The sequence below is a fragment of the Coenobita brevimanus genome, unplaced genomic scaffold, assembly GCF_032717465.1.
Source record: "Coenobita brevimanus isolate Jiangsu-jjx unplaced genomic scaffold, ASM3271746v2 jjx.HiC_scaffold_2876, whole genome shotgun sequence".
In the NCBI taxonomy this organism is placed as follows: domain Eukaryota; kingdom Metazoa; phylum Arthropoda; class Malacostraca; order Decapoda; family Coenobitidae; genus Coenobita; species Coenobita brevimanus.
This window is the reverse complement of record NW_027643847.1, coordinates 218,443-245,791: the sequence shown is the minus strand read 5'-3', so window position 1 is coordinate 245,791 and position 27,349 is coordinate 218,443. Positions and strand designations below refer to the sequence as shown.

The window sequence follows — 27,349 nt, the reverse complement described above, 5'->3', positions numbered from 1 at the left end:
TGATTTAAACCGTGCGTATAACAATCGCTCATCTATAGGATCCCACTCACATAAAGCCTTATTTGCCTTACAACCCAGCAACAATCCTACTCCCTGATAATGCATTCCATCCTGTCGGCCAGATATCAATAAACATATACCATCCTCCAAATCCAACTTATCGACTCCAGTTAATCTAGTTTCTGTCAGAGCACAAATATCAAGTCCGTAATTTTGAAAAACCTTCACTAACTCATCGATTTTACCGTCAAGATTTAGCGTTCTCACATTCCAGTTACCAATATTAATTGTATTTTTTGCATTAACAAAGGAATTAGATTGTAAGTGAGGCACCGTGAGATTCTTAGCACCCCCTGCCCATTTAAGGGCTGCACGGGACTGGGGGCCATTATTGTTCTTTCAGAGTCCATCAAGGTTTCTTTGGCTAACTTCCTGAACACCTCGCCATTGTGTTGCAGTCGCAGTAGGCAGCTAACTTGCCTGATTGCCCACACCCGAAAGACCCAGCTATGCTGTAGCCAGTCACGTGCCGGCATGCTTCCCAGCCATTTCACTCTCAAGGAGTTCCTCTGCCTGGATGTGAGAGGGATGTTTGTAGAGCAAGGAAGAGTGGCTGTGCGTGATAGAAATGAATGGAGAGAAATTGTGAATGAATAAATGATGACGCAGCCTTGGGGGGATATTCTCCTACATTTGTCTGATCAGCTGATCAGGCAGATGAGGGTAAAGGGATGGGTCTATTATGATGTGGCAGGTGTAAACCAGCTCTGCTGTAGGGCCTTGCTGTGGATGTCACTGATTGCACGGCGCAATTGTCCCTCGTGCGGTGAGGAATTGTCCCTTCTCCTCCTTGGGGCTAAGATGCGAATGACCGTGTTAGAGTGGATGAGTAAGTGTCGACCTGTCTCGGCTACCCCACTTTCCTTGGGGGAAGCATCCTGGGTATATATATATATATATATATATATATATATATATATATATATGTGTGTGTGTGTGTGTGTGTGTGTGTGTGTGTGTGTGTGTGTGTCTGCCCTAGTCAAAATGACCTGAGTAGGTAATTCCTTGGGGATTGGGAGCCATTCCTCACCTCACCTGTCCTCACTCCCTACATCCACCCCTCCCCTTCTTTCTCTCTCTCTCTCTCTCTCTCTCTCTATGTCTATTTGCCTCTCTCATATACAGTATATATATATATATATATATATATATATATATATATATATATATATATATATATATATATATAGATAGATATATATATATATATAGATAGATAGATAAATAGATAGATAGATAGATATAGATAGATGGATAGATAGATAGATAGACAGAGATAGATAGATAAATCGATCTACAGAAAAACAGCCAGATAGATATAGGTAGAAATAGACAAGTAGACGGATAGATAGTTTTGTGTGTGTGTGTGTGTGTGTGTGCGTGTGTGTGTTCTAATACAGTCTCCCCATTCCTCTTATTTTTTTTTTACGTCATTATTATCCACACAAAAGAAACCTACTGTAACTTATAAAAGATACTGTACCCACACAGTGAAATTGTGGGAAGTGCCATAATAGAACGAATTAAGCCCGACCAGAATCGTATTCTTCCATATGAATAGTTATCGACACAGTGAAATCAAGACCTACTGTAACGACATCTTACACTGAGATGGTTATATCGTGAACATGGGCCTCGTCTAGTTCCTATGTTGGTATGTAAACCCATATGCTTAACATCTATCTATCTATCTATAGCCCGACGCCCTAATCCCGCAAAGGGTGGCCGCAGACAAAAACGCCTCCAAGTCGCTCTGTCACCCACCATTTGACTACCCTCCTCCCAACTCACCCCCCCCTCCCTCATATACCTCTCAACTCCATCCCTCCACCTCATCCTCGGTCTAGCCCTCCCTCTCCCTCCCTCCACCTCACCTACATACACCCTCTTAGTTAGTCTTTCATTCTCCATACTCTTCACATGTCCAAACCACCTCAGTGCATTTCTCCTAATCTTCTCAATCACATTCACATCCACCCCACAACGTTCCTTCACTTCTTCATTCGTCAACCTGTCCCACCATGTCACTCCACATGCTCCTCTCAAGTAACTCATTTCCACTGCTCCCACTCTTGACTTGTTCCCCTCTTGCAAGGTCCACACCTCGCTTCCATACATCAGGGTAGGGATCACAATACTATCATGCAGTGACTTCTTAACTTCCATACTCACCTCCCTATTTCTCATCACTGCTTTCAGTGAACCAACAACCTTCCTTCCCTGCTGTACCCTTTCACGCACTTCATCCCCCAAAGTTCCATCCTTACTCATGACACTACCCAAGTACTTGAATATATATATATATATATATATATATATATATATATATATATATACCTCTCCAGTCCTTCCTTCCATCTCATCCTCAGCCTCCCCCATCCCCTTCCACCTCACCTACACTCTGCTAGTCAGTGTCTCTTCTCCATTCCCTCCAAATGGCCAGACCTTCTCAAGGTATTTCTCATAATACTTTCCATCACATGATACATTGCATAATAATTACCTTAAGCCATGCAAAGGAAGGCATGTTGCCTCGTGTTGTGGCCCCGTGTAGATAGATTAGTATGTAGTCCTCTGCAATTAACTGGTCTAGTGTTGTCAGCACATACCTGTACAAGTAATATATAAGTTTCATATACCTTTGTGCCATTAATGTATTAGGTGGTCCATCTATTGTGCTCTCCAGTCTTGTCTGTTGCAGGAAGGACTGTCTACTAATGTGAGGAACAAAGTCATTTTGGCTGCCTCATGAAATTATTAATTAACTGTACAGTCAGTGAACATAATAGAATAAACAGTAAAAGGCATGAAAAAGGCTATGGGAAGTAGAAAATGATGCAGGGTATGCACTATACTATTTTTACTATAACATGGCTCAGATTTTTGTCCTTTAGTGGCTTATTTCATGTTGCTAGTGGGAGAAAAAGACAATACTACACCTGAACATCCTTTTCATAGCATATCTTTATAGGTGACATCATATTCTAGTGTTAATTTATTGTTACAACTCATCATTAATGATGTTGACATGGTAGTTTTAGGCCAAGTTAGAGTTAAAAGGATATAGTATTGCTGACTGAGCTGTCCCAGCAACACATGAACTATGGTTGCATAATACATGGATCACCCTTGATAAGTTTCACTTATATATTTTATTAAGACTTTATACAAGTTTCATATACTGTACTTGTATTTCCATTGTGTAAGTTAGCAGTACCAGTCATATAAAAGTAGCTGATACTTTATTTATATTTCCATATAAATCACTGTTCCAGCATTAGGCCTACATTATTTTAAAATACAGTAATTTCATTCAAGCTGGAAGAAAACTTACATGAAGAGGTTGTCCATGACATAATCATAGTCTTTGCGTGACCTGTCAGGGAGGAAGCAGGCAGAAAAGACGATGATGGCCTCATTAGCCCCTGGATAGTAACCCCCGTGGCTCAACACTTTCTTGTACGGCTCAATCACCTGCAACATCATCATCATCATCATCATCATCATCATCATCATCATCATCCCAACCTCTTTTCCCATACAAGGGTGGGGTGAGGTAGGGTTAAGAGAGCAATAAAAAACACTAATAAACTAGAGGGAGAACTATCTAATTTCTGCCTAGTTAACTAGGCTGCACTCTCATTCACTCACCATTCATGCTCCTGGGATTCTGACTCCACCTTGCAGTCACAATCCTTACAGAGAGAGTGATGGCCTTGGGAGAGGGGGAGAACCAACACATCATCCATTTTGGGATGAGATACTCTAGAAAATATGAGTATGAAACGTATTGAAGACGAGGAAAATTTATATAATTAATGCTGAACGTAAGAAAGCTAAAGATAGCGACATACAGTTAACAAATTAGAAAATTGCCAAATTTCGCAACATCAAAAGCAGTGTTTTGGTGATGAGACTTACGGCAGTGTCTGAGGGGCAGGACTCCCATCGGATGGCATGGATTTCTAATTTTGAGCATCCTGTAAGTTTTTTAAAATTTGCCTCCATTTGCTGTGACAGATAATGATGCATTCTAGAAGATGTGGCAGCACATACAAGAGAGTTTGCTGTATATGCACAATATATTGTATATATATATATATATATATATATATATATATATATAGAGAGAGAGAGAGAGAGAGAGAGAGAGAGAGAGAGAGAGGAAGTGAGGAGTGTGTGCTGCAGCACACGCTATTGATTTGTGATATGGTGTTTAAAGAACAAGTGATGAAAAAGAGGACTTATGTACCTAGGAGGAAAATATGGAAGCTGGAAAATCAAGTAGTAAGGGATGTCTTCTATAGCGAGATGAGGAGAGTGGTGGCTGAACAAGGAGTCGTAGACCGAGGCGTTAATGAACAGTACAGAGCCCTTAAGAACAATCTCTTGAGAGTTACTGATGTAATGTGTGGTTGGACAAGAGGACCACCAAGACATAAAGTAGCTTGGTGGTGGGATGAGGGTGTAGAAGCTGCAATTAAGATGAAAAGACTTTTCTGGGAATGGAAGAAGGATGGTAGCAAGGAGGAATACTTGGCTGCCAAGCATAGGGCTAGAAGAGAGGTATACACGGTGAAGTCTGAGTCACAGAGACTTTTTCTTGATAACCTAAACCAAGGGTCTATCATTAATTTTAGTATTTGCCCCAAGTAACTGTACTCCTTGACTACTTCAAGAATTTCTTCTGGTATACTGATGATGCTCTTTGGTGTGTGAAGATTACACATTACAGTAGCTTTAGTCCAGTTCATCTTTAGCCCTACTTTGAGCCTTTCTCTGTTCGGGTCATTTAACGTTTCTTGCAATAAATGTACCATCATGCAATCCCATTTTGCCCATATAAAAAGGAGTCCTGAGGCCCAGGCAAAGGCTACCCATTCCTAATATTTATAGGCAATGGTGACCAGCCCCACTTTCCCATGAGTGGCATTGTGCAAGCAAAGAGCCCCCAACTTCCTCCTCAGATGAAACCCATAGAGGCTCCATCTGGTCACAGTGCCTTAACCCACTAAAAACCATTTGGTTATACAGATATACTGACTGAAAGTATCCAAGCAGATGTTGCTCATAAAGGTGTACAGTACGTACTATGGGTGGATGGGGTTTACTGCTCACACAATACCATTCTGGGACAATAGATTGGTCATTCTCACTTCAAAAATCAGGAATTAAGTAGACCAACCCAGGGTCCCTATGTTCCTGGTGGGGCAATAAAAGATTGGATGATGGATAAATGATGATGTACTGACCTTCATGTCAATCCTCCGTTCAATTCCAGATATGACAACTGATCGCCATGACCGTTCCTCACTGGTTTCCTGCACTGCTGTGTACTCAGGTAGTGGCTCTATCCTTGGCTGAGGACCCAGACCTGAATCAAGATAGAAGGGTCTTGTTATCTATTCTTTTTTTTTTTTTTTTCCTTTTTTTTTTTTTTGAAAGGATGTCTTCATGTTGTGTCACTGATATAACCAGGCAACTCCACTGCCTGATAATGCTAATGCCCCTGAACTCTCATCCTATCCCCTGAAAAGAGGTTGATGGACTGCAGGGGAAGGACAATGTACACCTGCAGTCCACTGGGTTCATGTTTCAGATGAGCATGATGGCACAACAACAGCATTTTTTTTTTTTTTTTTTTTTTTTTTTTTCAAATAAAGCCACTGTAAGTTACAGAAAGATTGAGTGTTAAAGTTCTTTTGTCACCTGTAAAGCTCACTTGACAATTTCCCTGTTTCGGTAGTAGATGGATGGCTATCATCAACTCGGGAGATACTACCATGAGAGTGGTATGTGATTACAAGCTCTGTAACAAGGCACATAATCATCATTCTCAGGCATGAAACTTTGACAAATTGTTAGAGTCCAGGATGAGACATTTATATTGTTACAAAGCTTACCGAACATCTCTGATATCTTTTTTCAGCAGTTATCAGCAACTGTAGGAAAGTAATTAGCTAGTTTTGGCACTTAATTTAGTTGCCAGTTCATATAAAACATAAGTAATACCATGATCAACCCTGTATAGTATGACGATTCCACGAGAGGAAACATGGCATCATTTTGCTTGTGCATGTACCTTATATATCCTACTGGCTGCATGGAAAAAACTGTGATATTATGGAACTTATCACTGTAGTGCATTTATTTTAGGTGAATAACCAAGGGGACGCATTCCTGCCTAATAACTATAGATTCATGAAATTCATGCAAGGTCACATGCTATAAAACTGCTTCAAAGAAACTTGGATTTTCATACAAAATCCATAATGTCTACCCTAATGAGCAGTTAGCTGTAATTTGCAAGTCATGTGCAGTCTCAGCATAAATAATGCTTTCCCATGTGGAGTGGATGTGGAGATGTTCCACTAAAACAACTGGACAAAATTCAGAGCAAAGCTATAAGAATAATTAATAATCCTGCAATTATAAATTAACTACCTCTCTTACAAGTCAGACAAAGTATTGCCTCCCTTGAATTATTTTACAGATACTTTTATGGCAAATTCTCAGACAAAGTTGCATCCATTGTGCCACCTCTCCATACATTCCCCTGTGCTACATGGGCATCTGGTAGCACCATGACTTGACTGTCACACTGCCATATTGTAGAACTTCTGCATATCAGAATTCCTTTATTCTCCAAACTACTTCTCTCTGGAACTTGATTCCCCAGATTTTTCCCCAAAACTTCAGCCTTCAGCAGTTTAAGTCAAACTGTTGCAGAGTTTTTATGAATGGAGGATACCTGTAATTTGGTGTATGATATTTTGTTTTATTTGGTTTTTCCTTCCTCTGTTTGTCTTTTGTTTAGAAAAAAAAAAAAAAAAAAAGGACAAGAACCCAGTAAATTGCAGGTTGAAGTTGCCCTTGCATTCAATCCTCCTCCTTTCAGGGGATAGGAAGACTGGGAGGGCTTGTATAACTGGGCCGTAGTATCACCCCATTACACTGGTGTCACCTTGTGAAGCCATCCCTATCCAGAACCATGCAACCTTTTGATACAGCCAGACCAATTGTCAGTCAGCAATACTCACACTCCATGATGGATTTCACCATGGGTGTCTGGAGAGGGGGGCAAGGGGGGGCAGTTGCCCCACCTTAGAATTCCAAAGTGTGTCTGGAACTTTTCCGGACGTCACGTATATTTCCATTCCTTTGAGTTATAGCACATCAGCATATGAAGACTTTTCGCCTGCAATTTAAGTACATCTTGATACTATATTTTATAGTGAATTATATGTTCGGTCGGCACATATATGTATAATTTCTTTTATTTTGCCCCCCCTTACAAAAAATCCTGCAGATGCCCCTGGATTTCACAGTTCATCCAGTGTATCTGTGTCAACACGGGTGAGCACATTGGTGAACTCGCCACATGAAAGCATCTGTGTATCATCTTCATCACTGTCACATAGGTTCTTTTCATGTAACCTTTTGTTGTAACCAAACAGCTCTTAGCAATACTTACATTCCATAATGGATTCCTGCCGTACATCTAGTGTGTCTGCATCATCAATGAACTTGTCTTGTGAAAGCACCTGTGCGTGATTGTCATTATTTCATATAACCCTTTGATATATTCAGACCAGGTGATGACATAATTATGGAGGTATGCAAAATGTAGGAGGACTGCTTGATGTAACAGAATGGGTTAAGGTAAGCCTGTGCCCATGGTCAGACACGATGAAATGGCTGTTAATCCTTTGCCCAGAGTTAACACATAAAGAAAAAGAGAAAAAAAAACTCACGCTCCATGATGGATTCCTCTAGTTCATCCGGTGTGTCTATGTCATCTGGCGTAAGCATATCAGTGAACTCATCATGTGAGAGCATCTGTGCGTCATCGTCGTCGTCGTCATCATCGTCATTGGTGTGTTGGCTGAGGGAGGAGAGGGAGTGTTGGTCGTCCTCCACTGCCACTGTCAGAAGCTCCTCTGTCACTGTCAAACGTTTCTTCCGGGTCACCTCCAAGCTTGACGGACGCTCTGTAGAAGAGATGCTCAAAAATAAGAAACTGGGAGTGAGATTCTTGAACATAACTGTATTTATGATCAAGGCCCTGTTATAACTGTGATATGTATTCCCAGGAAGGACAAAGAAAGGACAGTACAGTGTCTTCCCATGTCTCTTGTTCTTCCCAGAAAAAGAAATCTTGGTTATGAGAGATATTATCGTAGGTTAATATATATATTTTTTGAGGGAAGAACAAGAAAAGGACAGTAAAGATTCTCTCATATCTCTGGTTCTTCCTGTAAAATACATATAAGTTATAACAGGGAATCGATTGCAAATGTGTTTGAGAATCCCACCTTGGGATTGGATTCATAAATACACATAGCCCCGTATTCTCTTTGGTTAAGTAGGCCCCCCTAGATTTTATCTGTGTGTCTGATATAATGTACCATTGTATCTCTGTTTCTAATATACTGTTGATATATACAGTTAACTTTTGTGGTAGATGGGGGGGACAATCATCCTGTCACTCAGTGTAGGGATGCCCTATGGTCTCTACACTGAGTGACAAGCCTAAAGGTTTCCTGTACCCTGGAAACCATTTACTACACTGGGTGGCAACCATATAACTGGGTTTTTTGGCAAGGTTAAGTATACCCCAGATTCCCCTATCAAAAATCACTTAATCATGGCAAATGTTTTGGAGAGCCTCAGAGGACCCAATATCAGCCAAGGACCCCAACCAAATGGACAGGTTTCATGGCCATGTGGAATGTGAGAGGTGTGAATCAGGACAGCAAGAGGGCGGAAGTGGTGAATGTGTTCAAGAGTGCGAGATATGCCATGATGACACTGTGTGAAACAAAGATGAAAGGGTGTGCAGTGGAGGAGTGGGAGGGTGTAAAGTGTGTGAGGTCAGGCATGAATGGGTGAGGAAGATGCAAGGAAGGAGTTGCTTTGTTGATGAATGAGGTGTGGCAGAATGGAATGAGAGATTACAAATGTGTCACCTTGAGATGTATGTATGTCATGTTCAAGTTTGAGAAGGTGAAAGTGGCTGCCACTGTGATTCTAGCATATGCACAGTGTGATGACAGGAGTGAGAGAGAGAAAGACAGGTTTTGGAATGAGCTGGATGAAGCAGTGGGAGAAATGCCTAGGAGCTAGAAAGTGATTGTAATGGGCAATATGAATGGAAGAGTAGGCACTGGTCCTGAGGATGACATAATGGGTTGTAATGGAGTACCAGGAGAAATTGATAACGGGAAGCAACTGAAGGATATATGTCAGGAAAGGAGGTCCTGCATTTGTAACTCGTATTTCAAACACAGAGATGCACATAAATATACATGGTATAGAGGGAATGGGGATCAAGTTGAATGAAGCCTGATTGATTATGTGCTTGTGGAGGTCGATGCTGGGAATGGTTGCTGATACGAAGGCAGTAAGAGGACGATGTGGTCTGTCAGATCATATGATTGTGGTATGCAAGATCAAGCTGAAAGGAGTGAGGTGGACCAGGAGAGAGAGGAGCAGTCAGGGAGAAAGTCTGAAAGTCGAGAATCTGAGGATCACAGAAATGGATGAATACAGGACCAAAGTAGGGGAGGAGTTAGAATCAGTATATTGGAATGAAATGGATCTGGACAGCCTGTAGAATGCATATAGGGATTGCTTAGTTAGGAATGCTGAAGTGGTGTGTGGTGTGGCAAGAGTAACAACAAAGAAGAAAGGTACGGCATGGTGACGTGAAGAGATTAAGAGAGCGGTGAAGGAAAAGAGAACGAAGTGGCTGGAGTGGTTAAAGGACAGGGGTTCAATTGAAATAAGAACTGAATATATTGAGTGCAAGAAGCACGTAAAGAGACTAGTGAAGAGGAAAAGGAGATAAATGATGATCAAGGAAGAAAAATGAATGCAAATTGCTCTGAAAATAGAAAGTTATACTGGAAAGAGGTGCATAAATGTAGAAGTGACAGTGGAAAGAAATGTGAAAGAGTGAAGGATGTAAGTGGTAAATTTTTAACCCATGGGGATGAAGTAGGGACAAGATGGAGAGAATATTTTGAAAGCTTGGTGAATATGTATAGAGAGAGCAGAGCCACTGTAAAAATGATTGGGTTTGAGGATGCACAGAGGAATGCAGTGATAGGAAACGTGACACTTGCACAGGTGAAGAATGCTGTGAAGTGGCTGAAACATGGGAAAGTAGCTGAGGTGTATGCAAAGATAATTAAGTGTAGTGGAGAGAGCAGAATGAAGTGCTTTTTGGAGATATGTAAGAAGGCATGGATGAATGAAACTGTGCCAGCAGATTGGAAAAAGGCTATGATTGTACCCCGGTAGTTGAGCAAAGTGGGTACAAGGATTATTGTGGCATAAGTTTATTAAGTGTGGTAGGGAAGGTATTTGGAAGAATTATTATAGAGAAAGTAAGAAAGATATCAGAAGCCCTAGTGAGTGGTGAACAGGGTGGCTTTAGGAGTGCCAGAGAATGTGTGGATCAAATATGTGCTGTGAGACAAATAGTGGAGAAGGCTTGTGAGAAGGACTTTAAGATGTTTATGGCATTCAAGGATCTGGAAAAAGCATACAGCAAAGTAGATAGAGAAGGATTGTGGAAGATTTTGCACATGTACGATGTAGTTGGGAAACTGCTAGGTGCCATCAAGAGTTTTTATGATAGCAAATGAAGCATGTGTAAGGGTAAATGGGCATCTAAGTGAATGGTTCATGATCGGTGTGGGTGTGTGACAAGGTTGTGTGATGTCCCCATGGTTGTTCAGTATATATATGGATGGGGTGATGAGAGAAGTAAAAACATGAGTAATGGAGAGAGGGATGGCATTGGTATTGAATGATGATGGATGGAATATCTCAAATTTGTTGTATGCTGATGATAGAGTACTACTTGCAAATACTGGACAAGAACTTAGTAGACTAGTGCAGAGTTTTGCAGATGCCTGTAACTGTCGTGCCTTGAAAGTAAATGTAGAAAAGAGTAAAGTGATGGTTACTGAGAAAGAAGGTGACTCCCAGTGTGATGTTACAGTGAATGGAGAAAGACTGCAATTGGTGAGAGAGTTCAAGTACCTGGGTACAGTGATAGAAAAGAGAGGAAAATGTGCAAAAAAAGTGGAAAGTCAAGTGACACAAGGAAGTAAAGAAGCTGGTGCTATTAAGACCTTGATAACAAACAGAGGCTTGAGTGTTGCAGCTGTGCGAGGCTAACATGAAGAAGTGTTCGTGCCAACTTTAACATATGGATGTGAGAGTATGGTGTGGCATGAAAATGAAAAGTCAAGAGTGAGATGGGTAGAGATGGGACTGCTGAGGATTGTATGTGGAGTACAGAGAGTGGATAGGATACAAAATAATGATTCGTGAACAATGTGGAGGGAGGAAGTCTGTGGACACCAGAGTCAGAGAGAGTGCACTGAGATGGTATGGTCATATGGAGAGAATGGATAACAATAGAGTGGTGCAAAAGGTATATCTGAGCAAATTTGAAGAAGGGAGGAGGCGAGGTAGGCCAAGGAGAAGGTGGAGGGGTATGGTGGATGAGTGTGTGAGGAAGAAAGGTATGGAAGTCAGTGAGGCTAGGTAACTGACAGGAGATCAAGCTGGCTTGATGAATGTTGTGAGAAGAAGCTCATGATCAGGGATTTGGCACCCCTTTTTAACGTGATAGCATCCAGAGTGATTATATTGGATACGTTTATGTGAAACTACAGAGTGTGGTGAATGTTTTTAATGTATCAGATAGATCCAGGATTCTGGAGGCTTGAATGATGAGTGAATGGAAGCATGGACCATTGTACTGGGCAAATTTGGGCTGTCTAGACATTGCTGCTCCTCACCCTGCCCTAGGGTGGGAAAAGAGGTCCGGATGATACTGACTTTCAGTTATCTGCCATCACAATATACGGCTGAAGGCAGTATCTGGCGCTGCTAGCTCAGCTCTGTTAAAGCAATATCATTCATGGGAAAGTTTTTAGGATAGAGGGTCGACAGGGATAGTAACACAGTATCCTGCTCGACGCTGAATGTCGAGCCGATGGAGGGTATTATGCAATATCTGGTGTTTCACTTTATTTGGCATAGGGCTTGGCTGAATTATGCGGGATAATTGAAAGTTTACTGTACACATTTACAGTCACACTCTTCAGCCAGTCATCTAGAACAACACACTGATATATAATTGAGTTTTTCAAATCAGCAACTAAACCCACTCATATATATCTCCTGAGGCCTTCAGCTTTTCAGCAGTAAATCCAGAAACACCCACCACCTTCCCCAACTGCATATTGCCTATCGCTCTGCTCCCAGTATCAGCATCAATCAAAGTTCAAGGGCCAAACTTTGGATCTGCTGACTCTAAACTTTCCCTGTTCCAGTCAGACTTCTCATTCAGCAAACAGTTATAATGCTCTCTCCAGGGATCTTTAATATCTTTACTGTCTACCATTACCATTTTTTCATCATTCTTCATATACTGCTTACCTATGATATCCCTGTTTTCCTTTTTTGTCTAATTTTCTACCTTAAATACCACGTTCTTCCTTTTCAGATGAATAATGTTGGCAGTGATGATGATGATGATGATGATGATGGTCCTTTATGTATTATAAGTTGATGATGATGATGGTGGTGGTGGATCCTTGATGCTTCCTAAGTTTATAGTGATGATGATGACAATGAGAGTGATGATGTTGATGAAGATTCTTTACATATCCTAAGTTGATGATGAGAATAATGATGATGATGATGATGATGATGATCCTTTACCTTTCCTAAGGGTGACCTGGCCGGTTGGGGGTGAGACAACAGCGGTGTAGAGAGAATAATCGTCCTCTGTAGGGGTGACAGGTGGCTGTGAGGTTTCTTCCCTCTCTGCAAGTCGCACTCCCCCACACTCCTCACTGCCAGGCTCCACCAGGTATCGGAGGGTTGTCGGGGAGCTTGGGAAGTCCACTGGGGGTTGACAGGAAGGGAAATTGACAGATAGACTGATGCTTTAGTTTACTGGATGAATAAGTAGATTAGACAGATTGGTAGTTAGAATTATAGACTGTTTTTTACAATTGACTTATATGATCACATGCTTTTATGTCTGTAACATTTAGCACATTTTTTTCATTGGTGTTTTTCACTGCTACATTGCCCATTTTTCTCATTATACCTGTATGTTCATTTCCTCACTTATATGATTGCTAGAACACTAAATTCATTAAAAAATCATTTGTTATACAATCCATCCACCCATCCATCATCCAATCCTACATTGCCCCTTGAGGAGTGTAGGAGCCCGGGGCTAGGCAGTTGGTCCTGACATTTAAGATGAGAGTGACCAGCCTCACTCATCCCTGAATGGCACTACATGAGCAATCAACCCCAACCATCCCCTGGATATAAACCTTCACCGCTCAACCCCTATCACTCCTTGGATATAAACCTTCACCGGCTCAATCTGATTGGAGTGCAATAATTACCCACAAAACCACCAGGAGCCAAAATTTGGTTATATGGTTACCACCCAGTGTAGTAAATGATTTCCTGGTGTACAGGAAACCATCTGGCTTGTCACTCAGTGTAGAGTCACCCACAGGCAGAAGGAAGAGGAAAGAATGAAGGAAAGAAAGACAGAAGAAGGAGTGTAAAGTTACCCATAGGCAGAAAGACAAGGAAAGAATGAAGGAATGGAAGACAGAAGAGGATGGAAGGAAAGAAGGATGGAGGAGAGGAAAGGGCAGACACCCAACAGCAGCACTACACTGAGTGAGTGGATGGTGAGCATTCCCACCCACTTTCAAAGATGCATCCCATTCATATAATGATGGCATGCTGTTGATAAATAAGTAGACATTTTGTTGACCACAATAACATTCCTCTGTAGGCATAAATTTATAAAACTGCATTTTTCTTTTCTCCATCCAGTTGACACTACATCAAACTCAGTCTGTAACTTGCTTAACATCATACATGTACCATGTCCACTAACAATACAGAATATATAGAAGAGTATGTATAATGCATGAATATTATAACCTCTTTCATGTTGTCTCTATATCAGAAAGGGTGTACTCAGGGTGTGTGTGAAGCTGAAGGGTGTATTATTATTATTTTTATTATTATTATTATTATTCTGTGGTAGGTGGGGGCACTCACCATCCACTCATTCAGTGTAATGCTGCTCGCGGGTGCCAGCCCTTTCCTCTCCTCCTTCCTTCTTTCCATCCTTCCTCTTCTGTCTTTCTTTCCTTCTTTCTTTCCTCTTCCTTCGGTCTGTGGGTGACTCTACTTTACATTGAGTGACAAGCCAAATGATTTCCTGTACACCAGGAAGCCAAATGCTGCACTTGGTGGTAACTATATAACCAGATTATGGCGCCTGTGTTTAGTTGGTCATTAAGGCACTCCAATCGGATTGAGCCGATGGAAATTTATATCCAAGGGATGGTTGGAGTTTATTGCTCATGTAATGCCACTCAGGGATGAGTGCGACCAGTCACACTCATCATCAATGTCAGGACCAACCTGCCTTGCCCAGGGCTCCTACTCTCCTCGTGGGGCAACACAGGATTAGATGATGGATGGATGGATGGATTATTATTATTATTGTTATTATTACATGATTGGATGATGGATGGATGGATTATTATTATAATTATTATTATCATTATTATCATGATAGAGAAGTTAGAAGGAGAGTGGAAGATAAAAACGGTAGATTGATGGTGGAGAGGGAGAAAAAGTGAGTAGACGGAGAGAACGCCTTAAGGAACTGTTAAACATAGAGAATGAAAGTAATGTGAGTATAAGTGGCTTGGGAGTGGCTGGGAGCAGGAGGTAGGTGAGAAGGGAGGAAGAGATCGGTAGGATGGAAGTAGTGGAAGCAATGAAGTAAGTGAAAATGGGGAAAGCTCTAGGAATTGATGAGGTGTGTGGTGAAATGTTAAAGCATGGGGAAGAGATAGTAGTGAAATGGATATGGAAGATGTGAAGATTGGCTTGGTAGGAAGATAGAATCCTAGAGGATTGTAAGTCATGTATAATTTTTCCCCTGTACAAAGGAAAAGGTGAAAAAGAAGTGTGTATCAATCATAGGGGTATTTGTATAATAGGAACAGTATATGGTAGGATGCTTACTGACAGAGTTAGAGAAATAACAAAGGAATAAGTTGGAGAAGAAGAGGGAGATTTTAGGAAGGGAAGAGGTTGTGTAAATCAGGTACTCATCCTTAGGTCTTTAGTGGAAAAGTTTCTAGAGAAGGGAAAGAAGTTGTATGCAGCCTTCATGGATTTGGAGAAGGTATATGACAGAATGGATAAACATAGCATGTGGAAAATTTTAAAAATATACAGTAAAAGTCCTGTAATCTGAATGACAGGGGACTGAGAGTCTTTTGAACACTTTTTTTTTTTTTTTTTTTTTTGACTATTGAGAGGGACCTCAGAAAACATTAGAAATATGTACATGATCATTAAATAAACACTTAATATAATATGGGTCATTGTTTTACTCGCTGGAAATGCATAAAGGTGTAGCTGAATAGTTGCAGGCAGTTATTCCAAGTCCAAGAGCAAGTCCAAGCCAGATAAATCCTTTGATAAAGTCCAGACAAAGCCCAGAGAAAAAATCCACTTGATAACTTAGTTTTCACTCAGTTAACTAAACAGTAACTTACTGTAATTCACTTAATTTTCACTTAATACACTTATATTTATTACTGCATTTAAAATTATCTGCCAGCTCAAAAAATTTGGAGTATTGGGATATTCAGATTATTGGTGGTTGGATTGAAGGACTTTTACTTAATAGAGTAAATGGGAAGCTGCTGAATGCTGTGAAGAATATGTATGAGGGTGCTAAGGCTGCAGTGCGTGTGGATGGTGAACTGAGTGAATTTTTCTATCTGAATGTTGGATTCAAACAGGGATGTGTCATGACTCCATCACTGTTCAATCTGTATATGGATAGGATTATAAAAGAGATGCAAGGTAGGGAAGTGAATACTGGTGCAGCCCTAATGAGAGAGAGCAGCATTTGGAAACTTCCTGTTCTGTTGTTTGCAGATAATACCGGTACTGTATTGTTAAGAAAAGACAAAGGGGAACTGCAAGGCTTGGTGAAAGAGTTTGGGAAAGCGTATAAGAAATGGAATCTAAAGGTGAACATAGGGAAAAGTAAAGTTATGGTCTTGGAGAGAAATGAAGTCACTGAATGGTCTGTGAGGCTGGATGATGTGGAAATGGAAAATGTGAGTCTGTTTAAGTACAGTACTTGGGTAGTGTGATGAGTAACGGTGGAAATTTGGAGGATGAAGTGCTTCAAAGGGTACAACAGGGAAGAAAGGTTGCTGGTGCTTTGAAAACGGTGATAAAAAATAGAGAAGTGAGCATGGAAGTAAAAAAGCCGCTCCATGAGAGTACTGTGAAACCTGCTGTAACATATGGAAGCAAAGCTTGTGCCTTGTTGGAAGGACACAAGTCAAGTGTGACAGCAGTGGAAATGAGTTATTTGAGAGGAGCATGTGGAGTTACATGGAGAGACAGACAAATGAGGAAGTGAAGAAGCATTGTGGTGTGGATGTGTATGTGACAGAAAAGATTAGGAGAAATACACTGGCCATGTGGAAACAATGGAGAGTGAGAGACTAATGAGGAGAGTGTATGTGAGTGAGGTGGAGGAGGGGAGAGGGAGGAGGAGGCCAAGAATGAGATGGAGGGATGGAATAGAGAGGTATGTGAAAGGGGTGTATGAGCTGAGGGGAGGGCAGTGAAATGGCAAGGGACAGGGTGACGTGGAAGTGATTTGTTTGTGGCTACCCTTTACAGGATCAAGGCGACTGGGAGCTGATAGATAGGAAGATAGATAGTAGTAGTAGTAGTAGTAGTAGTATTAGGATTAGTATCAGTATTGTTATTACTATTATTACAGTACAGTAAATGTCCTCTAATACGAATCACATGGAACTGAGGGTCTTTTGATTGTTTTTTTTAGGACTATTAAGAGGGGCCTTTGAAAACATTTCAAATATGTACATGATCTTTAAATAAACACATAAATGATATGAATTATTGTTTTACTCACTGGAAATGCATAGAAGTGTAGATGAATAGATGAAGGCATGTATATCCAAGTCCATGGGCAAGTCCAAACCAGATAAATCCTTAGATATAGCCCTGAAGAATTGGAAAAACACCAGAAAAAATAGAAAATTTTTGCCTTGGCAAATTCTGAATATTGAGATTTTCGGATTATTGGTGGTCGGATTGGAGGACTTTTACTGTATTATTAATATTACTATTCTATCTATCCATCTATCTATCTATTGCCAGATGGCTCAATCCCATAAGGGGTGACCACAAACAAATGGCCTCCGTGTCGCCCAGTCCCCCGCCATTTCACTGCCCTCCTCCTAGCTCAAAACCTCCTCTCTCATATACCTCTCCACTCCATCCCTCCATCTCATCCTCAGCTGCCCCCTCCCTCTCTCCCTCTCCCCTTCACTCACATACACTCTCCTCATTAGTCTCTCACTCTCCATCCTCTCCACATGGCCAAACCACCCCAGTGTATTTCTCCTAACGCTCTCTATCACATCCACATCCACACCACAGTGCTCTTTTACTTTCTTATTTGTCAGACTGTCTCTCCATGTAACCTCACATGCTCCTCTCAAATAACTCATTTCCATTGCCATCACTCATGACTTGTGTCCTTCCAACAAGGTCCAAGCTTCACTTCCATATGTTAGAGTTGGCATCACAATACAGTACTATCATGCACGCACTTTTTTAAAATATCATGCTCAGTTCCCTATTTCATATCGCTGCTTTCAAAGAACCAGCAACCTCTCTTCCTTGCTGCCCCTTTTCAAGCACTTCATCCTCCAGACTCGCACCCTTACTCATCACACTACCCAAGTACTCGTGCTTAAATGCACTCACATTTTCCATTTCCTCGTCATCCTACCTCACTGTACATTCATTGACTTCATTCCTCTTGAAGACCATAAATTTATTCTTTCCTACATTATTATTATGGAGAATGTGAGTACATTCAAGTACTTGGGTAGTGTGATGAGTAAGAATGGAACTTTGGGGGATGAAGTATGTGAAAGGGTACAGCAGGGAAGGAAGGTTGTTGGTTCACTGAAAGCAGTGATGAGAAATAGGAAGGTGAGTGTGTAAGTTAAAAAGTCACTGCATGATAGTATTGTGATCCCTACCCTGACGTATGGAAGTGAGGTGTGGACCTTGCAAGAGGGAAACAAGTCAAGAGTGAGAGCAGTGGAAATGAGTTACTTGAGAGGAGCATGTGGAGTGACATGGAGGGACAGATTGATGAATGAAGAGAAGGAACATTGTGGGGTAGATGTGGATGTGGTTGAGAAGATTAGGGGAAATACACTGAGGTGGTTTGGACATGTGGAGAGAATGGAGAGTGAAAGACTAAGAGGGTGTATGTAGGTGAGGTGGAGGGAGGAAGAGGGAGGGTTAGACCGAGGATGAGGTGGAGGGATGAAGTTGAGAGGTACCGGTATATGAGGGAGGGGGGGGTGAGTTGGGGGGAGGGTAGTCAAATGGTGGGTGACAGAGCGACTTGGAGGCGTTTTGTCTGCGGCCACCCTTTGCGGAATTAGGGCGTCGGGCTATAGATAGATAGATAGATAGATGATATGGGAGGAAATATTGTACTGAACAGCAGAATTATTATGACTCCTATGCCCACAAACGTCAGCTGTGTTTACAGCCACAGCCCTTGCATCTACTTCTTCCCCATCTGACCACTGTCACTCCATCCCTCACTCACCACTCAGCTGTTTTGCAGAAAATAAAATAAATATGTAGGAATTGCAGGCACAGTAATTTTGTCTGGCAAAACAAACATTTATTCCTGTCAACTAGATTTCTCTTCTTTGCCAGAGCAAATGCAATGACAAGTGAGTGCCCTGGGACACCACTTATCCCCCAGCCTCAAAGAGACCCATGATGATGGCTCAACAGGACCTGGTACTCAATAATTTTAGTTACACCTGTTTGGTTAGTGTGTTACATCTACTCAACCTCTGATCACTCTTTCAGTCATACTCATAGGTGATACGGTGATGGAAAGTAGTCAGCTAAGGCATTAAAGGAGGTCTAGGGACCAGTCTAAGGTTCTATCTATCTATAGCCCGACGCCCAAATCCCGCAAAGGGTGGCCGCAGACAAAACGCCTCCAAGTCGCTCTGTCACCCACCATTTGACTACCCTCCCCCCAACTCACTCTCCCCTCCTTCATATACCTCTCAACTCCATCCCTCCACCTCATCCTTGGTCTACCCCTCCCTCTCCCTCCCTCCACCTCACCTACATACACCCTCTTAGTCAGTCTTTCATTCTCCATTCTCTCCACATGTCTAAGGTTGCTGTTGTTACTTTTACAGAGGGGGAAGGGTGTGGGTTCCACTTGGCCTCAAACATAGCCTTATTAAACCCATGTTTTAATTGTCCCGGTATCCCATAAATCATTATCCGATCCACTTTCCATTATTTAACCCCATCGGATAATGGTGGTGTGCTGTACTGGCATTATTCTTAGGCATCAGAGTATTGAATCACCCTGTAGAAACTTGAAGCCTGCTTTTAAATGCAGAACTTGGGGAGGCAGGAGGGAGGGTTGTACCTTACCTGTCACTGGTTCACAGATCGCTGTCTCTGTCTGTCTGTACCTCATAAATGTTCATTTAAAAAAAAGATCAGTATTACTGTCAGGAACTGTGCATTACTTGTCTCTGGCCGACAGATTTCTCTGTTAGGCACGGTGTACTGCGGGTGTGTGATGCTGAGGACAGGAATGAGAATTGCAGATGGATGCTGCAGATGATAAGATGTAAAGTTTTGCAAATGGCTGTACACAACCTGTCTGGGAATACATTACCTGTCTAACTGTACCTTACCTGTTTCTGGCTCATAGATCTCTGTGTCAGGTAGGGTGTACTCTGGATGTGTGAGGTTGAGAGGTGTGCCCCTGTGTGCGATGGGGGCCTCCGCTCCACTGAGGGCAAACATCTCCTCCTCCTCCTCCATCGCAGCGCCCACCAGGCGCCCATTCTGCTTGAACACAGCATTAATGTCTGCAGTTCACTGAGATGGTTAACCCTGTTGAAAATATGGAGAATGACAGACTGACCAGGAGAGGGAATGTCAGTGAGGTAGAGGGTAGGGGGAGTGGGAGACCATGCATGAGATGAAGGAATGGGGTGGAAAGGTATATGAGAGAGGGGATATGAGCTGGAGAAAGAGAGAGCAGCCTCTTGGCAGAGGACAGGGTGACATGGAGATGATTCATTTGTGATTATGTTTTCCATGATTAAGGTGTCTTGCTATAGGAAGATTGATGGTGAATTGTTTAGCAACGAAGATTAGCATTAGAATAGTTTAAAAGAAAGAAAAAACCTGTCTGACACTATACTGCTTTACTGTACACAACAAGTTCAAGAGTTGTATAAGAAACTTTAATTTCTTACTCCTTATTTTAATTTTTTACTCTTTATTTTGAATGTTTACCAGGAGTAGACTGTAGCACCAGTTGAACAGGGCGGCACTTCTGAGGTGGAGGGCAAGCTTGTGCCAGGGAGAGCTGAAGCCCTCATTTCACCAGCCCTCAGGAATTGATCCTTACCATCCCCCTTTGCTGAACATTTTCAGTGCTTTCATTTACACAGAGAGTAGGCCAGCATATTCTCTTAATACCAGTACCTTCAACTGTCTACACCATACTATATGCACGTAAAATATCACACCTCCTATTTCCATTCCCTTTACCACTGGCCGCTACATTAACATCAGCAAACGAGGTGATATCTCTGATTGCCACCACCGGCAAGGTAGGGCTGGCAGCACAGGGTCCTCCTGGTTGCCATGAAGCGACTGTACCAGCAGCAACTGTTGCAAATTCTGTTCTTGCTTGTCAGCGGAGAAGAGCAGGTGCAGCCTTATTCTTCGCCAGTGTCCGTGCTTTTGGTACCAATTAGAATTCAGTTCATTTTTTCCTACAGTCCATATCCTCTCTAGCCTTGTTCCTCACAGAACCCCAAATTTCTCCCTCTACTGAATTTCCCCATTTTGTTTTCCTGGTTACCATCTCCTCACAAACTTCTGTAACAAGGGCGGCACCTGTTGTTATACCAAATCTGAATATGCAGTTGACACTGTTTTAAACTTCACCTCAACTAATTTTGATTACTCACTGTGTAAACTAAATTATCTAAATAGTACCAAATGTGTCTGTGTAGTCTATCACTCCCCCAATGCTTCTTCAGAACCCAGTGTATTTGACTCCATATCCACACAGTTGAGTAACTTTAACTTTGTTCTTAGCACCAAGATTACCATTTTGGGTGATTTTAACGTACTTAATGTTGAATGGTTATTGCATTCTGCCAGGATTGACGATGCTGGTCTATAGTGCGAGCCGTTTGCAGAATCATTTAATCTCACACAGTTGGTAAAGCAACTAACCAGAATACCAGATAATCCTGGCCATAATGCCCATCTCTTGGATCTGTTCCAGACAAATAATCCAGATCAATACAGGATAGAAGTACTGTCACCACTTGGATCCTCTGACCACAGTCTCATCAAAGCCTCATTAGTCAGCCCCCCCAGACCTCCCTATTCTGAACCTGTCAAGGTGACCCAATGGCACATTGATTATCTTGCTGACATTCCATGGCAGGCTATCTTCTCTAGTGATGTCAATTCTGTCCAGTCCCACATTAATGACTTAATACTGCCTGGTATAGATTTATTCATACCAGGTCAACAGTTAAGTAAAAGATCAAACTCTCCAAAATGGTTTGATAACAACTGTGCCAGAGCAATGGCCCAAAAGTCATTAGCATTTTTTTTTTTTTTTTTTTTTTTTTTACGTGTCCGACTCTGAGCAGAGGTTCAGGGCCTATTTCTTGGGGGCAGTGGCCTATCTCAAGGCCCAGTAGTCCTCCTACACCTCCACATGTCACCACTTTGGCACTAACACCCACTGTCCATATTGAATACATGCTAGGGCTGTCTCATACAGGACTGGTGTACTGGTATTAGCGGGGGTACTTTTATGACATGTCGGCGGGTCATCTGGTAGATCAGGAAAGTCTGCTTTTTGGGAAATTCAAATCCTTAAACTGTTCCCTGCCCCAGCCGGGATTCAATCCTGGGTCCATCAGGACTGCAAGCCGCCTCTCTACCGATTCAGCCACCGCATATAACTCTTACGTGTACGAAAAGTGTTAAGGATATGTATGATAAAAATGGTTTAATATATGGGACAGTACAAGTTTGACTCATTCCTGTGAAGATACAATTAGGTAAGAACACACACACACACACACACACACACACACACACACACACACACAATGTATACATTATCATTACCTCAGTGCAGTCTGTATCACTAAAGTCTTACCTGCATGGGGAACCTGAGAGGGTCTCGAACAGACTGCTGGTAGGAGTAAATAGGAGGTGGGATGGATGTGTGATCTGAGAGGGAAGACTGGTTGGCAAGGGTACCACTGCTGCTGCTGCCACCTTCAGACAAGTCCATGCTCTCTTCACTGCCTGGCTCTCCTGCACCCTCACCCTCCCACCTGAAGAAACGTGAAGCTGTAAGAGTTACTCCCCTCTTTGGAGTGTAGGGATTCAAGACCATGTTATCATAGTCCAAAACATTTAGAGATAGGAGAGAGTAAATGGTAATAGTCAATCCCATGTTGCCCCCTTTAGAATGTATGGGTCTGAGTCTTGGCTACCTTTTTGTATTGTATGATACTGATTACAAAGACATCGACATGCTTGCATTCATCGGCTTCGGTCGCCTAATGACAACTCTAGACACTACTTGATCTCATGCAGCCACTTTGTTGTATGCTTTTTCCAGATCCATGAAAGCCATAAACACCTTATGGTCCTTCTCACAAGTTTTCTTTGTTATCTGTCTCACTGCAAATATTTGATCCACACATCCTCTGCCACTCCTAAAGCCACCCTGTTTATCACTTACTAGGACTTCTGATTTCTCTCTTACTTTCTCTGTAATAATTCTTCCATACACCTTCCCTACCACACTCAGTGAACTTATGCCATGATAATTCATGCACTCACTTCACTCACTGTTATTTTTTTACAGGGGTACAATCACAGCCATTTTTCACTCTGCAGGCACAGTTTCACTCATCCATGCCTTCTTATATATCTCCAACAAGCATTTAATTCCTCTCTCACCACTACACTTAATCATCTCTGCATACACGTCATCAACCCCAGCTGCTTTCCCATTTTTCAGCCGCTTCACAGCAATCTTCACCTGTGCGAGTGTCACGTCTCCTGGCACTGCATGCCTTCTCTGCACACCCCTAAAACCAATCATGTTCACAGCCACTCTGCTCCCTCTATTCCCATTTATCAGGCTTTCAAAATATTCTTTCCATCTCGTCCTTGCTTCATCCCCATGGGTTAATAATCTACCACCTACATCCTTCACACCATCACATTGTCTTTCTTTTTTTCACTTCTACATTCCTGCATCGTTCCAGAAGGAGAGTTAATGAGACAAAAAGCCTTTGACTCCACCTTGTTGAGAAGAGTGTATGTGAGGAGCCTCCCCACACAAGAGAGTTATACTCTACACAGGGGCGAATAAAACATTGTGTGCGTGTGTGTGTGTGTGTGTGTGTGTGTGTGTGTGTGTGTAATACTCACACGTGTGGCCGCTACTCACGTGTCGTTCATCTTCACCTAGAAAGAAAAAAAAGAACAGGTTAGAGATAACTCTCTAAGTACAAACTCATTATGGGATCTGGCTATAGATAGATGGATAGACAATTTTTTGTTGTTTCCTTTTTGTCATTTTTTTGCTTACCTTTTGGGGTTCTCTTTTTATCAACTTTATTTTGCCATTTCCATTTTTCTTGTCTGTCTATTTTGTTTAATTTTCTCTATAAAGGCTCCAACATGCTTGCATGAGTCAGACTTAGTCACTTAATTACAGCTGTCTGTGCTGCTCAGTCCCTGGCAGCCTCCCTATTCAGTCCTTTATCCCAGAGGTCACACTCTATGACCTCATCCCAGGTCTTTTTTTGGTCTGCCTTTCACAACCCTACCCCCATCGTTCATACTTGTCACTTTCTACACCCAGTTGTCATCCCCCATCCTCTCCAGATACCCAGACCATCTCAGTATACCCCTCCTCACCACAACACCAATACACCTTTTATGTTTTCTCTTTATTTCGTATCATATATTTTTTTCTCAATTTTCTTCATTTGTCTTATAATAATTTAGCATTGGTTAAGAAGAGGTACATGATTGGATAATAAGGTGAAAGTCTTAGTGTTTTCTTGGTGGTAGGTAGGGGCACCCATCATCCACTCACTCATTGCAGGGATGCCTTATGGTCTCTAAACTGAGTGACAAGCCAAATGGTTTCATGTTCCGAGGAAACCATTTACTGCACTGGGTGGTAACCATATAATCAGGATTTTTGGCCAGGTTAAATGTCCTTCAGATTCCCCTATCTAAAATCACTTAATCATGGCAAATGTTTCAGAGAGCCTTAGTGGGCCCAATACCTGCCCAGGACCCCAACCAAATGAGTAGATTCGCGTGGCCATGTGGAATGTGAGAGGTGTGAATGAGGAGAGCAAGAGGGTGGAAGTGGCGAATGTGTTCAGGAGTGCAAGATATTCCTTGATGGCACTGTGTGAAACAAAAATGAAAGGATGTGAGCTGGAGGAGTGGGAGGGTGTGAAATAAGTAAGATCGGGCATGAATGGGTAAGGAAGATGCAGGGAAGGAGTTGCTTTTTTGATGAATGAAATGTGGCAGAACTGAATAAGAGATTACAAATGTGTCAGCTGGAGATCTATGTATGTCAACTTCAAGTTTCAGTAGGTGAAAGTGGCAGTAATTGTAGCTTATGCACCGTGTGATGACGAGTCAGAGAGAGAAAGACAGGTTTTGGGATGAGCTGGATGAAGCAATGGGAGAAATGCCCAGGAGCTATAAAGTGACTGTAACGGGCGATATGAATAGATGGAACGGGGATCATGTTGAAAGGAGCATGATTGATTGCGTGCTCGTGGAGAGGTCGATGATGGGAATGGTTGATGATACGAGGGCAGCGAGAGGACGATGTGGAGTTTCTGTCAGATCATATGACAGTGGTGTGCAAGATCAAGCTGAAACAAGTGAGGTGGACCAGGTGAGAGAGGAGCAGTCAGGGAGAAAGACTGAATGTCGAGACGCTGAGGATCAAAGTAATGGCAGATGAATACAGGACCAAAGTAGGGGAGGAGTTAGAATAAGTGAATTGGAATGAAATGGATCTAGACAGCTTGTGGAATGCATATAGGGATTGCATTGTTAGGAATGCAAGGATCTAGACAGCTTGTGGAATGAATATAGGGACTGCATAGTTAGGAATGCAAAAGCAGTGTGTGGTGTGGCAAGGGTAACAAACAAACAAGAAAGGTATGGCGTGGTAGTTTGAAAAGGTTAAGAGAGCAGTGGAGGAAAAGAGGAAGAAGTGGCTAGAGAGGTTACAGAACAGGAGTCCAGTTGAAATAAGAACTGAATGTACTGAGAGAAGAAGCACATAAAGAGACTAGTGAAGAGGAAAAAGGAGAAGGTAAATGATGATCTAAGAAGAAAAATGAATGAAAATTACTCTGAAAATAGGAAGTTATTCTGGAAAGAGGTGCAGAAATGTAGAAGTGACAGCGGAAAGAAATGTGAAAGTGTGAAGGACGTAAGTGGTATATTATTGACCCACTGGGATGAAGTAAGGACCAGGAGGGAAGAGTATTTGGTAAGTCTGATGAATGTGAATGGAGAGAGCAAAGCGACAATTAACATGACTGGTTTTGGGGGTGTACAGAGAAGGAATGCAGTGCCAGGAAACGTGGCACCTGCAAAGGTGAAGAACGCTGTGAAGTGGCTGAAAAATGGGAAAGCAGTTGGAGTTGATGAGGTGTATACAGAGATGAAAAAGTGTAGTGAAGAGAGCAGAATGAAGTGCTTGTTGGGGATATGTAAGAAGGCATGGATGAGTGAAACTGTGCCAGCAGAGTGGAAAAAAGCAGTTATTGTACCCCTGTACAAAAGTGAAGGTGAGTGAAGTGAGTGCAAGAATTTTTGTGGCATAAGTTATTGAGTGTTGTAGGGGAGGTATATGGAAGAATTATTGTAGAGAAAGTAAGAGAGAGTTGTCAGAAGTCCTAGTGAGTGATGAACAGGGTGGCTTTACGAGTGGCAGAGGATGTGTGGATCAAATATTTTCAGTGAGACAGATAGTGGAGAAGGCTTGTGAGAAGGACTATAAGGTGTTTATGGCATTTATGGATCTGGAAAAAGCATTCAACAAAGAAGACAGAGAAGGACTGTGAAAGGTTTTGCGCATGTGCGGTGTAGATGGTAAGCTGCTAGGTGCCGTCACGAGTTTTAATGAAGGTAGTGAAGCATGTGTAAGGGTAAATGGGCATCAAAGTGGATGGTTCACAATCGGTGTGGGCATTCAACAAGGTTGTGTGATTGTTAAATATATATATATGGATGAGGTGATGAGAGAAGTAAAAACACGAGTAATGGAAAGAGGGACTGTGGTGGTAGTGAATGGTGATGGATGGAATATCTCAAATTTGTTGTATGCTGATGATGCAGTGCTACTTCCAAACCCCGGACAAGAGCTTGGTAGTCTAATTCAGAATTGTGCTGATGTCTGTGAGTGTCGTGCCTTGAGGGTAAATGTAGAAAGGAGTAAAGTGATAATCTCCCAGTGTGATGTTACAGTGAATGGAGAGAGACTGGAATTGGTGAGAGAGTTCAAATACCTGGGTACAGTGATAGAAAAAAGAGGAAAATCTGCTGAATTTGAAAGTAGTGGGACACAAGGAAGGAAAGTAGCTGTTGCAATGAAGGCCTTGACGTGAAACAGAGGCTTGAGTGCTGCAGCTGAGTGATGCATACATGAAGGAGTGTTAGTGCCAACTTTAACATATGGATGTGAGAGTATGGTGTGGCATGAAAATGAAAAGTCAAGAGTGAGAGCAGTAGAGATGTGACTGCTGAGGAATGTATGTGGAGTACAGAGAGTGGACAGGATATGAAATAATGTGATTCGTGAAAGGTGCGGAGTGAGGAAGTCTGTGGACACCAGAATCGAAGAGAGTGTACCGAGATGGTATGGTCATCTGGAAAGAATGGATAACCACAGGGTGGTGAAAAAGATATATCTGAGCGAATCTGAAGAAAGGAGGAGGCGAGGTAGGCCAAGGAGAAGGTG

At 42.0% G+C, this 27,349-nt stretch overlaps 1 protein-coding gene across 1 annotated transcript; it reads right to left on the bottom strand.

Annotated features, from left to right (window-relative positions):
- Positions 1–2,563: 2,563 nt before the first annotated feature.
- LOC145390120 (uncharacterized) lies at positions 2,564–22,720 on the bottom strand (the record flags this gene model as incomplete). Its single annotated transcript, XM_080265173.1, has 7 exons — positions 22,478–22,720; positions 19,968–20,121; positions 12,808–12,993; positions 7,815–8,051; positions 5,313–5,434; positions 3,395–3,534; positions 2,564–2,669 (listed from the first exon to the last, which is right to left on the bottom strand). Coding segments are annotated over exons 1-7 (1,188 nt in total), but the record flags the coding sequence as incomplete, so codon positions are not given.
- Between the last annotated feature and the right edge of the window lie 4,629 nt (positions 22,721–27,349).